This window comes from Neolamprologus multifasciatus, chromosome 5 (assembly GCF_963576455.1).
Source record: "Neolamprologus multifasciatus chromosome 5, fNeoMul1.2, whole genome shotgun sequence".
Taxonomy (NCBI): domain Eukaryota; kingdom Metazoa; phylum Chordata; class Actinopteri; order Cichliformes; family Cichlidae; genus Neolamprologus; species Neolamprologus multifasciatus.
In genome coordinates, this window is record NC_140443.1 from 22,779,538 (window position 1) to 22,794,075 (window position 14,538).

The following is a 14,538-nucleotide window of genomic DNA, read 5'->3' on the forward strand; positions in this document are numbered from 1 at the left end:
ATATATGACTTTCCACACCTTTAAGAGTTCCTTGGATTTTGTACTGTGAACGATTAAAGCATACATCCAAAAGATGTGTGCCGCACAGCTTCCATGGCAGCTGCTATTTTTAGCTTGCTCCCGAGAAGTCCCCTTGACCACTTACTCTGCAATTTTCGTTCTTTCAAACTGATCCAAATTTAACATGAAGTAACATCGTTAGTGATGACAGCGCACTAGCTGACCAACCTTTTGATCACACCTTTCTCTCTGTAGACATACAGACAGATAGATTGATAAAGACATGACTTGCTTTTGAAGACGAAGCACTGATACCTCCTCTTTGTTTTTTGTTGTTACTTAGAACTAAGTATGCGTATCTGCTGAATCAGAGCGTTAGTCATACAGTTGTAGTTCAGTGTAGGACATTTGTAAATTTATAATTCTCTCACTGTGCCTCTCACCCACCCCGGGTGTTGGATTCCCATGCTGAAGCAGGCCCAAAACAACAAGACATTCTTTGGCCGAGCTGTATTTACCACAGCCCAACCACAATGACTTAAGCTCCACCCACTCATGAAATCAGTAAAGGGGATGGGAGTCATAGAGTAAGATGATATGAGGGCTGCCCTAAATTAACTTTTTGGATGGGCCACAGTGTTAATCCTGAGAGACGGTTAAAGGTGAGAAAAGTTGCACTCATTGAGCACCTTGAAGGCAGTGGAGGAAAAGTGACTTTCTTTTGCTCTTTTTCCGTTAAAATGTGAATGAGTTATTATGTGTGTGCATGTGTGTGTGTGTGTTCCTGTAAAGGGTTAACTTTACCCATGTTGTAGCTGGCCGCTCTCGGGCAGGCTGGCAGGAGTCAGGCTGGCAGGGGAAACAGAGAGACCCTTTATAGTACAGTTCTGCTGATTTAAATCATATGGCATTGCCTAAAATTATTGCACTACTTGGAAGACAGACAAAAAGAAGGATGAAAGTTTTGTACTCCCCTCTGCTTCAGCTCTCGCAACTGCTTCTTCGACACTTTTGTTTCCTTTTCTACGTCTTTCTCTAATTTGGCTTCGTGGTTGGAGTTTGCTTTTTTAGGTATCTCAGGTTTGTGCTCAAAGTTAAAGATTTTTGAATGAATTGATGGGATTGTTAAAACTTTAGGTGAGTTTAAAGGTAATAGGCATATTTAGCCATTCTTTCTTCTCTTCTCTCCTTTTCTACAGAGTCTGGACCCGGCCAGGTTTTGGTTGCTTGCTTTCATCCCTCTTACCTCTCTGTGAGTGCAGACGGGCCCGCAGCTTTGAGGGGCTGAATGGCACTAGTCTGTTTCAAGCTCAGCAGAGGCTCCTGACGAGGAAGAAGAAACGGCAAGAAATTCTGAGAAAAGTCATATAAACCACGACTGTACTTGTCACGATGGCGGCCAACAGAGAGCACCAAGTGCGTCACATGACGGGTTACCCTCGTGCCATGTACCCCTTCACCTTTAACTCCATGCGGAGCCACTCCCCCTTTGACCTGCTGGCCAGTAGTCACCTTTTTGGCCGTTTTGGCGCAGACCTCCCCAAAGAGATGGCTGCATTGTGTAAGTATTAAAGTTTACTATAATTGTTATATGTTCCTCTGAATATGTGTATTATTGGCACTTTGAAGCAGTTCATGTGTCCATTATGTTTCTTTAAGCATTTTTTAAAATTGTTTGTATGAGAACCGTGATGTAACTGGTTACTTCACTTATCCTTAAAGCACCACATCATATTTAACTGTCTTAAAAATGACACAGTGTCACATAATAACAACGGTTTAAACTAGTGTTAAGTTCAGTCAGGAGGCAAGAAATCAGAATCTCACACCCCTACACATGACAAGACAGTGTGTCCAATGTCTGTCTCCTGACCACTGCTTTTCGGTATAAGACAGTAGAGACTCCACAGTTTTGGAAAAAAGTCTTTAGGGCCAATTTGAGGTTATAATTAGGCTTTAGATCATGCACTGCTGAAGAGAAGAGAAGAGAAGAGAAGAGAAGAGAAGAGAAGAGAAGAGGGCTTTTTCTTGTTTTGTTTTTTTTTTTTAAAAAAACATTTTTCCATGTGGTAAACCAGGCAGATGAGGGCGGGCTGGAAAAAGGGAAAAGAGTTTCTTACTTGATCCCAGAGTAAGCGGTGCTAGATCGAGAAAAAGTTCACTTTTTGAGTCACAGGGGGTGCTATTGCACTTCACTCAATGACACAGAAAGTCGCTCGAAACGCTGAAATGTAAGGTTTGAACAAAGACAGATGCTAACCGTTGATTTAAAGGGTGAAAAACACTTAATCAGCTTCTTCTGCAACATACTTTTTGTTGAAAAGGACTTTTGTTATATCCACTTTTGTTATTAGTCACACATTAACAAGCCACAAATACTAAATCTGTGTTTTTGTTGATTAGAAAGCTAACCTTTACAATACACAAAAAAATGTCTTCCCTTAGTTTGATCTCTAATTGTCTGCAGAGCACGCTGCTCTATCCCTCTTTTTCAACACTGGAAAGCATTTATAGTTACAGTCTCAAATGCCCTGTCAGGCTAATATCAGGTTTATAAAACCCTGCTGAGCACACTTGTCAATCAGTGTGAGTTTGTGTCAGTGTGTGCACAGATGATGTGTTCACTGAGCTTCAGTTATCTGCTGATCTTTAGTCATTTTCTGGAGCCTCTCTCTACAAGAGGGAGATCTTCAGGCTAATGGCACTCAGGCTGTGATTACATCTTTGAGATGTTGCCTCTGGGACTGTAGCAGATACACAGACAGAGACAGAAAGATTTAAGGGACAGCATGAAATATTCCAGATAGATGATTAGCGTCGCATGAAGCTCAGACAGACTGCCAGGTATGCACACTGTATGTAAATCAGTCGAATCATTTTTGATATATTGGTATTTCAAATTTGTTTGCTAGTGTAGAAAAGACAGAGAAGAAAAGGTGTGAGAAAGATCCTGAATAAAATCTAGGATTACAGTTATGTGGCATTATCGGGACTCTATATGTTATTCTTTAAGATTAGAGTTACGTGCACATATCTGTGGTCATTTTAACTTCTCTATATTTTTTCTACCTCTGTGTGCAAAGTGAAGATTAATATTATAATATATAATATTACATTGTTCAAATACAGTGTTGTGCAAAAATCTTGACTTATCCGTCATCTCTTTATATTTTGCTTGGAAAATGTGAAAGGGATATAAGGATATATAAGGAAAAACAGTTTGCACAGTTCTGAGGGTTCAAAGTCAATATTTGGTATGACCACCTTTATTCTTCAACATGAATGCTCTTAGTCAAGCTTTCATGTAGTTTCTTTAAGAAACCTTCAGGAATAGTTCTCCAGGCTTTTTGAAGGACATTCCTTTCCTTAATGAAATGTCTTCTTGAAAACCGTCCTTCCACTGAGACCATCTCTGATGAGGCTTCAGTGAACAGAAGATGGATCAGCTGAAAGGTCACGTGCATCTCTCAGATCCTGTGTAAGGTCTTTGCTGAACTTTTTTTCTATTTCTTAAGGACATGAGTTTCAGATTCTGTTCATTTTCTTTAGGTAGGTTTATCCATTTTTAAGGAGACACCACATTGCAATATGCCAAATTTCCCAAGGTGTGTGTTATTGCTGGCATTTTCACGGTTTCAACTAAGGAAATGTCAATAAATGATGTGTTTTTGTGACAGGCTGCTAGTATCAAAGTGCCTTAAGATACAGTTTAAAATTGCTTCTAAGTTTCTGCTTTGTACGTTTAAGTTATGTGTCTTTTCAATGCTTGAATACATCATTGGCCAGTGTTAAGTGTCTTAACAAGCAGACAATAAAAATTCCTCTGAAATGTTCAGTTACAAGATCTGGAGAAAGAATTAGTGAAAAAGCAGCAAATGTCCACAGAAAAACTTTGAGAAAGCCTGGAGAGCTATTCCTCAAGATCACTTAAAAATGACAAAAAAAGTCTAGCTCCGTGGAAGCAAAATGTGAAGAAATGAATGGCACGTGAGGTTTTCGCAGTACTGTACATGTCAGTACTTGAAAATACAGAGTTTTTAAAAAATGGCTGTAATTAATCTGCAACTGGTATAGTGATATTGTTGTCCAACCCTTCAAATTAAAGCAAAGCTTGTGCTCTTTAAGCCTATATTTGCTATAACTGATTTGTTTTGACACACAGTGTCCAAAAGTATTGAATCAAAATGTTTAGTAATGGTAATGGTTTTGAGGCAAAACTTAGGAAGTAGTATAATTCAAAGGAGGTGAGGAAAATAAAGAGATCACCTGTTCAGTCACCACCTACTCCCCTTTTCCTAACCATATGCACATCATTTGGGTTTTTGTGGAGCAGACTTTATATTTTTATAAAACCACGAGAAGAAGAAGAACTCAGCTGATAAGCTAATGGCCTCAAGTTTGGCTCTCTATTCTCTCAAAAGTCAGAAATGCTGTTGGCCATGTCGAGGAAATTCTTGGTACGCAACATTTATTTTAAAGGCAGCAAAAAGAGTTGTGCTTGAGTTCGCTCCAAGTCTTGCTCAGAGGATTGTACATGCACGCATTATGAAGCTCTCACTCTGGTATCCTCTCTGTATTGTATTACAAACAAGTCTGTGTCTTGGTGCCACGGGCAAAACAGTGTTGAAATGTAAATTTAATGTTTCCACAAAAGATAAAATGCAGAGGAACAAACACTGTAAAGTGCGTGAGTTTCATCATTTAAGTCAGTTTTAGAAGGACACAGAAAATACAAATCCATTCTGTAAACTTTTGTGCTTCACAGAGTTTCACTGACACCCCGCTTTGGTGGGAAATTTCAGGTTTGTTTGTGCTTCACGTTATCTATGCCTTATATTCTATGTTCAGTGTGCTGACCACAAATTTTAAGATGAGCCACTAGAAGTCACATACTTACACTTAATGGTCATTTTGTTAGATACGTGTTTTTAATTGCTCATTAATGCAAATATCTAATCAGCCAAACACATGACGGCAACTCAATTCATTTAGCCGTGCCGTGGTTGTTAGTGCCAGACTGGCTGGTCTGAGTGTTTCAGAAACTGCTGAGGTACTGGAATCTTCCCACATGAGCATCTCTGGGGTTTACAGAGAATGGTCTAAAAAAGAAAAAATATCCAGTGAGTAGCAGTTTGCTGGGTTAAAGGGCCTTGTTGATGTCAGCGGTCACAGGAGAATGGTAACTGCTTTGAGCTGATAGGAAGGCAACAGTAAAGTAAACAGACAAGGTGTAACTAATAAAGTGGCCACTGATTAAATTTGTCCAGCGTTATCATGGTTATTCCTCGTCTGTGTTTGGTATACAAAGCAAGCGTGTGCTGGGTATTGCAGGAGGAATTCAGTTATCATCATTATAATTTGGGAAAGGCGTTGACACGTTTCTCTGCCAAGTGAATAAATTGAAAACTAATTGCTTTAACTCTGCAGGTATCCCGTATATAAACAGAGTTTACTGTGGCTGCCTGCCAAGAAGGGTTTCAATAGGAAGAATAACAAGGCAGCCGATAAGCCCATTCTTTACCCTCAAGTGAGGCTACAATAAATTACTTATCTCCCGGTAGTGTAGTAAGTGAATCAAAAGTTTATAAAAAAATTTCTGTGGAAGTTTGAGCGGGATTTGCAAATTAATTCAATCCATGCCCTAATCAGTGTGAGTGGAAAACTGGACTTTGTTTTCTAATGAGATGAAACTCGGAACATCCCTGGAGTTGAAATTAGCGGATATCCACATCAAAAGACCCCTGCTGTGTGTTTAATCATGCTCCGAGTTCTCTCTTCTTCCCCTAATAGCTGGGCAAATTTGGCAAAACACACATGCGACTGATTTTGTCTGAGCCTTTCCTGCTCCTCCTGCTCCGGGTTTCCTAGAAGTTCTGTAAATACATTGCACGGTATCTGGATTTCACGTGGAATATCAATTGACACCTCTTTTTGTTTTCTGGAGACAAAATTGGTTATGAAAGTCTCGCTGGGAGGTGGTGAACACAATGTACCTTCGTAATTTCTCTACTAGTAACATCTTGTTCTTTGTAATGTTTTGAATGTGTGTGTGTGTGTGCACGCGCGCACGTGTGTGATATTAGTAATTTGAACCTAATGGCTCAGAGTGAGGCTTGTGTGTTTTTCTTTTGTGTCTGTCATCACAAGCACTCTGTTTAAGCACATACACATAATTGTCTGTGTGTCAGAACACACACACACACATTTCCACTGCCACTCTGTAGGCTGCACATTCCAACACCCATGAATATCACAAACAGCAGTCTTGTGCTCCTTGCCTCACATTTGTGACTGTATTGGTGCGCTTACAGATGACCGCAGTGAGACTTTGTGCAAATAACTGCGGTTCAAGCAGGAGGAGGTGCCTGTGGAGAAATAGACAGAGAGAGAGAGAGAGAGAGGGGCCATTGTTCGGCGCTGTGTGTATGTGTCAGACATGACGACAGGATGAATAGCCGAAGAACCTGATTGTGAATAGCTGTAATGCGACTCGGTCCTCTTACAAGTTGTGTGTGAGTGAGAGAAAAAGAGCAGGGACAGAGCTGAGCGGGGAGTCCTGTGTTTTAAGCTTCAAAGGCAAAGAGGTGCAATTTGCCGAGCCTAAAGAGCAGGCGTGAGCCCGTGTTTTGGTAAAATAGAAGGAAAATGATACAACTTCTTCGTCTTCTTTTTCCCTCCCTCTTTCGCATCCCCCCCCCCCCCCCCCCCGTTCATTTGTGTGCTTCTCTCCTCAAAGCAGCAACAGGGGGCAGGGTGCTGCAAGGCAGGGAGGGTAATTGTCTCAAGGTGTGGAGAGAGTTCAGCGGGCTTGTGCAGCTACGCTCCCCACAGTGCATCGTAGTGAGCGGGTGTGTGCTTGTGTGCACAGCTTGGCCAAGACCAAGGGGATGGCTAGAGGGGTAAGGGGCGAGATGAATATAAAAGTTAATATGCTAAAATTGGCAGAGATTGTGTATGGTGTTTTCAAAATATTATATAAAGTTAAAAAAATGAGGAAGAATGGGTTCGGGATGTTGAGAGCAAAATAAACAAAAAAGCAGGGGGAAAACAAAGAAAGAAGAGAATTGTAATACGCGAGAGGAATATGAAGTGTTCAAAGCCACAGGCTGTTGGAAAGTCAGTGTGCAGGCGTGTACGCCTGCATGTGCACATGCGTGTGTGTGTATGAAGTGTGTGTGGGGGGTGTTAGAGCCCCAGTGGGGGTTTCTTCCAGAGTTCATCCCTCTTGAACGAGGGAAGGAAAGGGAGGAGGAGAGCGAGAGGAGGGAGGAGGGTGAGTGTGTCTCGTATACAAACTATCTAGACTTTGGGCCAGCGCGGTTCGCCTGCAGCTGAGCCGCACTTCAAGCATCCAGCACGCTCGGGGAGGGAGGATGACTGAATCCATTTGAATCAACGCAGAAGATTTTAATTGCGGCTGCACGTGCAACAAATTAGTAGCGAAAGAGACACCTTAAAAAGGCGGTCAAAACTTTGTGCAGCATGAGAAAGTTGGGGAGAAAAAAGTGAATTATTTATGTATTGAACCATTTGAACCAAAAAAAAAAGAGCCCATCAGGTTGCCGACCATGGATGGATTATTCATAAACTTTCGGGTGAAAAGTCTCTCTTTGTTGTCTGTGAGGCAGTATTTTATAAATCCATAAATTACACATGATCGTCTGATCGTGAGTTCTTATACAGGCTTTCTGGAAAGAATGACGTGATTTGGCACCAGCTGTTGGCAAAAGTGACACGATGTTTATTTGTGTTTAATTAATTGTGATTAGTTGCAACTGCCGGTCGTCGTACACAGTAGACCATCTGCACAAATGAAATTCCTTTTAATAATGACTCACTCATGTCTTGGATTCTATTTTTGTTCCTCCATATGTAATTACACAGTTATGTCCGTGTAACTTAAAAAAAAAATATTGCATGTGATCTGTTTGATTTAGTAGGTTTCTTTTCTGCTGCATTCTTTCTATACAAATTTATAGAAAACAGAATTTTAAAAAAATCACAGTAAATATTCCCAAAGCAACCTTTTGTAATAGGTTTTTAATTTTAGGGATATTACTGGCATTAAGTGTGTGTCTGGGGCCACGTCCCTGTGTTGCTGTGGGGTTTGAGAGCACCGTGAAAACAAGCAAACAACAACGCTGTGCTTCACACTCTGCCAAGTAGGAGAAGATTTTTGTTTTTTAAAGTTTTTTCTATTTTGCTAAAGTTGACCGAGATGTTTGCGTGAGAAGCTATTTCTTCCCTGCTGTGGTGAAACAAAAACAAAGTTAATGCGGAGAAAGGAGCTAGCGCAGCGTAGGGAGAGAATGGGGGGGGGGGGGGGGGGGGGGGGGGGAGAGGAGTGTTTGTTTTCATTCGTTACATATGAATTATAAAGAGGTGAGTTTGAAAAGTTGAAGGAGAAAAGAGCCCAGGAGAGAGGGACTGTTGTGTGGCCAGTTGGGGAAAGCAGGTACACGCCTCCTCGTGTTGTTTTGTCCCTCCTCTTTCTTCTTCCTTAACCACACCCCCCCTTTTTTCTCAGTACTGGGAGAGCCGCTCAGATAGTTGGCCGTGACTGCAGCGGAGTGTGAGAGGCCCAGAGAGCCAGCAAGAGGGGAACTGAGATCAGTTACAGCAGGGGAGGCGAGCAAGTGATCTGGGAGCAGAGGGGGTAGAAGCAGCTCGACTTGTAGAACGGTGATAAGGTGAAGAGGGGGAAAAAACTAAAACAGAAAGAGGGGAGTTTGTCCATGTAGAGGACTTTGGAAAGACAGGACAGCCAGGCAGAGGAGGGGGGGGCAGTGGCAGGGTCAAAGACAGGCAGATAGACAGACAGGGAACACCTGGACCACTCAGGGCATTAAGTTACTTTGAGATATCCTCAATAGCAAAGAAACATGTTCGACTGCATGGAGGCTCTGGGGCTGGCCCCTCGGCCCCTCTTCGATGTGTCCAGGCAAGGCTCCTGCATGCTCAGCAAGGCCACCCCTTACTTCTCCGGGCTGGACCCTTTTGCCTGGGCTGGGACAAGCAGTGTTCAGTGTGAGTACTCTGTCCTGTCCGTCAGACTGTAAAAAAGAGCAGCTGTGTGTGTGTGTGTATGTGTGTGTGTGTGTGTTCTTATCAGAGCCCTGGTTTTGTTATCACGGAGCTCTCTCCACAGGAAGAGTCAGATTCCTTTCGATTATGTGTACCCATTCTCACCCTGCAGTGTGTTTGTTTATGTGCTTAGCGTGCTTTGTGAGTGTGAGCGAGTGAGTTGGGGAGTGTATTTATACATCAGGGTGTTTGTTTTCCTTATGAATGACTTCACATGATTGACAGCTCTTTCAAACAATGCAGGGACTTAACCCGCCGATGTGTCCAGAAAACAACAAGCGCCAACGTCTGAGCCGAATGCTGCACTGACAGATCGAAGGCAAATGGGCCTCGAAATCACATGGTTGCAATCAGGCGAACAAACCCAAACACAGAGCCTCAGTTAGTTAGAAACGGATCATTTACAGAAGATAAATAAAGATAAGTAGGGAGACATATTTTATCAGAGAGGTTTTTCACTTTTAAAAAGATTTGATCTGAGCGAGCACTGATGCAGGAGCAGTTAAAGAAAAATGTGAATTTTAGCAGCGTTCTGCAGAAATGAGAAGCACAGTTATTAAAAGATAGATGTTGGATGGCTTGACATGCTATCAGTCACTGTTTCTCAACTCCACAGGTTACACATTCTTTTGACGTTTGACCAAAAATTGCATCACACATTGAGGTACAATGCACTCACCACACAGTTACACAGTTATACAAATGCGGAAAAAAATTGCTTTATCTCATAAAATAACGAGGCCACCTTTTGTAACTGTCGCGGAGCCCATTTTCAGACTCTCAGATTACACTTGGCTGGGTGACTTGGAAAAAAACAAACGTTTATAGGAGCTCGACTTGAAGTGCAGTCGGGCGCGTCGCCGAGCTGAAACTTTTCTGACGCGATTTGAGATGTCCCCACCGAGCACCTTGAGCCTATTTATCTTCAGTAATTATTTAGATACCAGCGCATCAAACCCTGTCGAGCCCGCAGTGCTCGCTAATGATGATGGATGAGCAGTCAGGATGACAAACACCACAGCAGGGCCTGTTTCAACTCGCCGCGGAGCTTTGCCAGATGCCACACTGAAAGACAAATGTCCGCAAATGTTCATTAATCATCGTTATTTAACTGCATACAATGTATTTTTAGTTTCTTTTTCTTTCTTTTTTTTAAGTTATACAGGCTGCTCGAACTAGCATCAGCCAAATTGTCTGGTAAAAACAGCGTGAAAGAACTAGAAGAGTGCTCACTTAAGCATCACTAACTGATTGATTCATTAATTGAGAGAAAATGATTGACAGTTTCTTTGACTGATTAATGTTTTGATTCACAGAGAAAGTGATTGCATGTATCTCATAAAGTGTCATGTTTATGCTCACTTGCTTATTATTTAATAAATTGTAGGTTTTGCTGTTTTTTGCATTTGCATTTCTTGTTTTTTTTTTTCTGCAAGATTTGACATTTTGTATCATCTCAGTTGCAAAAATAGGTTCAGGAACTTGAGTTTGGTTTTTATTTTACTATTTTCCAAAGCCATGGCTCATTTCAACATCTCAGGATCTATTGTGAGTCTGACATGATTTTGATATTTTTTTTCTTACTTTTCTATAAACTGGTGCATGGCATATCTTTGGAGCTGATTAGAAAGAGAACAAGTGAATGCTTTTTCTTTTTCAGCATTTCTTTGGGTGAACATGTTCTGTTGGACATTATGGCGCTAAATTCCTGAGGGCATTTTGGCCTCCCTGTCTTCTCTGTGTGTGTGTGTGTGTGTGTGTGTGTGTGTGTGTGTGTGTATGTATAGGGGGGGGGGCTGGGTCATCTTTTCCTGCGTTTTTTTTGCGAGGCAGTTCAGCACCTCTTTGCCTTCCTTTGTTTCAACGTCAGGAGGTATTAAATGGAGCGGGGACATGCCTGAGACTGTCTGCTCTCTCTGTCACTGCCTCTTGTGCGGTGTGACATTTGGGGGTTTTTCCTCCTCTTTTGAAGATCTCCCTTTTCTTCCAGTAGTTGCGTGTTCTTCCCAGCAGTAAAGTGTGTTTATTCTTTTGCCCATACATGGATCAGCTTACGGGCCTCGTGTTGTGTAACCAAGAGCTTTTAATGACTCAATTACAATTATAAAAGGCCCAATTAAGAGATTAGGTGGTGTGTAGGGGGCATGGGGACTTAAAAGCGAAGCGGGGTGAGAGAGGAGTGGCAGGATGAAGTTAGATGTTGGGATTAAACCCACTGCTGCCCTTTGTGTCCTGGTGTTTAGAGCCTTGAGGGGAAACGGTCTTCTCTTCCTTCAGTAGTAATCCCCGTTTTTGCTTGGCATCTTCTCCTCTTTGAGATCAGGCTCTTCAAAGCTGCTTTAACAACGGGCCATTGTATCATCACGCTGAAGAAGCAAAGCTAACTATGATACAGCTGGAAGATGCTGTTATAGACAGACGAGATTTGTGCTTAAATCACGAGATAAAAAAGGTTTTACTGTGTGTCTTTATTGGAGTAGAAGGACTTAGATATTTATGTTGGCTGCACTCACAGCAGTGTCACTTGTTTCTCATACAGTTTGGTCGTGTGTGTGAAGTAGTCTTTTTCTCTGGAGCTCCGCGTTCTGTCTCCACTGTTGCTTTTAGCAGGAAACAGAGCAGCTGATGTGTAAACACAAGTTCAGTATATGTGTGTATATGTATATCCGCTGGAAGAAAACGGATTCTTTTAATTGTGATGAACGTGTGCTGCAGTTTAATAATAACCTGACTACATCAGCTACATGTGTTGTGTTTATATATAGCTGATTGTTATCTAGTCAGGGGTGTCAAACATATGGCCCAGGGGCCACAGTCGGTCTGGCAAAAACTCTAATCCAGGCGGCTGGACAGCTTTGGAAAATATGAAGGAGGGTATAAATAAAGGACTTTAAACTTTATTTTAAATTGTAGCTGTTTTTAGTATTTTGTTTTACAGCTAAAGAGCCATTTATGTTACACCAAAGTAGTCAAATTATAATATAAAGAGTTTAATGACAGAAAAGTTCCTGATTTTTTGATTTGAATCAACCAAAACTTCTTGTTTGATAAATATGCGACAGTATGGGCAGTGTTTTCTGTAATTTTACACATTTGCTAAATTGCAGAAAAAAACTGAGACGTGCAGTTGAAATTGCTTTCTCTTGGTTTAAAAGACATTTTAAGATAGAATTTCAGATATTAAATATTTGGTTTACTGACAGAAAGTGTTACTCATCCCCACTTAAGATCGAGCTTGTATGTGACTCATGATGTAAAATGAGTGTGACATTCCTGCTTTAGGCGATATTATTGTGTTTCAGATTTTTTTTAATATGACCACACATTTTTTGTGTAGAATGAAGTGGCCACTAGTGGGTTAGGTTCAGATTACTTTCCCAGCTAGTAAAACAATATGCCAACTTTCCGTCTTTTAATAGAGTTGCCTCTCCCATCGCTTTCGCTGGTGAAATAAAATCAATGTAACCTGACAGATTATTTCATTGCTTTGACTCGTGTAAGTGTCCTAATAAGATTATATCTCCAGTCTGATTACTTTGAGTAATTAGGCAACAGTTTGCATGCAAATTTAGTGTAATTGCTTTTGATTTTGAAACCTCCAGACGTGGCAAATGTTAGGTGTGATTCATGTGGGGAAGGCTTATTCTTTTTGCTGTAGTTTAATGAAAGCTTTGAATCCAGTTCTTCTGATTAGTGATTGTTCCAGCTCGAGGCCAACTTCTTGTGAGGTCCAGCGGAGTCATGCTCAAACTTGTCTCCAGTCGTGGCGTTCCAGCTTTCACCCCATTATCTCCATGCCTAAATGATTCAGAATTATTAATGTCCTACAGTATTTCATTTCATTTACATTCTTTTACATTATACTACCACACATGCATGTGCGTGTGTGTGCTGAGATTAGCAAAAGAGAATGTGTTTGAGAAACTGTGCTGGTCTCAGTTTTGCATTTAAGGTGCCCAAAGGTGGAAGCCGACTGTGGAGTGAGATCCAAAAGCAGGGGAGGTGGGAAAATATAAAGCTTGGTTTATTGGGTGTTATTTAAAAAAAAAAAAAAAAAAAGGAAGAGAGGGACAAAAGGGACAAACTTGAATTTAACAACCTGCCCCATAAATGCACCCTCCCCACACACACACACACTCACACGCCGTGGCGACAAAGACAAACTCCTTGACCGTGAACACAAGAACAACAAATGATTACAAGACTGCTGTTTTCCAGGTTTTGTTCTGAAACCTTCCCTTGCGTTATTACTTTGTTGGCGTGAAGTGTGAGAAGTGCAGATTATCTTCTTTCGGGGCCATGTTTGTACTGAGGCTCTGGAACGCTTTACAACAGTGCAAGGGTTCGCGAGGATGGAGGGTTTGGTTTCTGTTTTTGTAAGCGAGTTTGTGCAAATGTGTGTGTGTGTGTGTGTGTGTGTGCCTTTGTGCACCGTTGCCTCTGTGTTTGCTTGTGTGCCTCCTTTTTAGTGTTTGGTGCAGTTTTTATGGAGCCATCTCCTGGACAGTAGCCTGGTTTTCACAGCCCTTCCTTTAAAAAGGCACTGCCAGTGACAGGAAGGACTCCTCCTCCTGCCAGGGCAGGAAGGCAGGAGAGGACACAGGGGGGAAGAGGGTTATTAGTGAGGGCCTCGGGAAGAGGAGGAGGGGGGCAATGGTATTGAACTTAGAACAGCTGATGAAAGGGATTGTCACTGAGATCTCCCCCGTCTCCTCCCTGCTGTCGTGGTAATTACTTGCTCAGCATATTTGCGGTTGAACCCCCCCTCCCCCAAATCTCCCCACCACCACCTCTGTTGCTGCTCTTAATACAGTTTAGTATGAAATACAGATTTAAAAAAAAAAAAAAAAGTCATCAGTTTTGTGAGTTTTTTATGACTGCGTTGCAAACTATTTAATAATAAAGGACATTTATGGCAGCATTTCCTCCCTCGCTCCCTCCTCTCGCCATGTTTGCGAGTGTTGTTGCACTCCAAGTCACACGGAAAACCATCGCTCACTGTCCAACTGACCCCTGGACTTGTGCAGCAGCCCACACACGCACACACATTCGCGTGTACATGCACATTCCACAGCACGCTGCTGAACATTTTGTTTGGCGAGAAGTTATGTAAAAGCTACATTTGTTATCGAAATTAAAAATTTCAACGGCTGGAGGAGAAAAAAAATTTTTTTTGGTTAGGTTACGAATTTGAATCTCCTGTAAACTGAGTCACTGTTTCCCTGAATTCCGATTTGGCTCGCAAACAACAGTATAGGAATTATTAAAGTTTACACATGCTTTGCTTTACCTCCCATTTCAAGAAAGATGCGAGGCTCGCCGGAGCCCTCAGGACAAAGTCGAGTTCAATGAGACGTGTGATGGAGGCCGGCTGAGCCAGGCTGCAGGTCCTACAGGGCATGTACCACACACAAGGAACGGCTGCAGTGTCACTTTTACTCTTTATGTGCGATT

At 41.9% G+C, this 14,538-nt stretch overlaps 1 protein-coding gene across 5 annotated transcripts in view; it reads left to right on the plus strand.

The window, feature by feature from the left end:
* Window positions 1-14,538, plus strand: part of rargb (retinoic acid receptor, gamma b) — a 49,504-nt gene that overhangs the window by 23,990 nt on the left and 10,976 nt on the right. For 4 of the 5 annotated variants that reach the window (XM_085160939.1, XM_085160940.1, XM_085160938.1 and 1 more), the window contains one exon: window positions 1,200-1,561. In XM_085160939.1, coding sequence (XP_085017065.1) covers window positions 1,393-1,561 — 169 coding nt within the window. In that variant the 5' untranslated portion in view covers window positions 1,200-1,392. Of the gene's footprint in view, window positions 1-1,199; window positions 1,562-8,342; window positions 9,028-14,538 lie in introns of those variants that run through there. The other variant, XM_085160941.1, reaches the window with a different exon arrangement.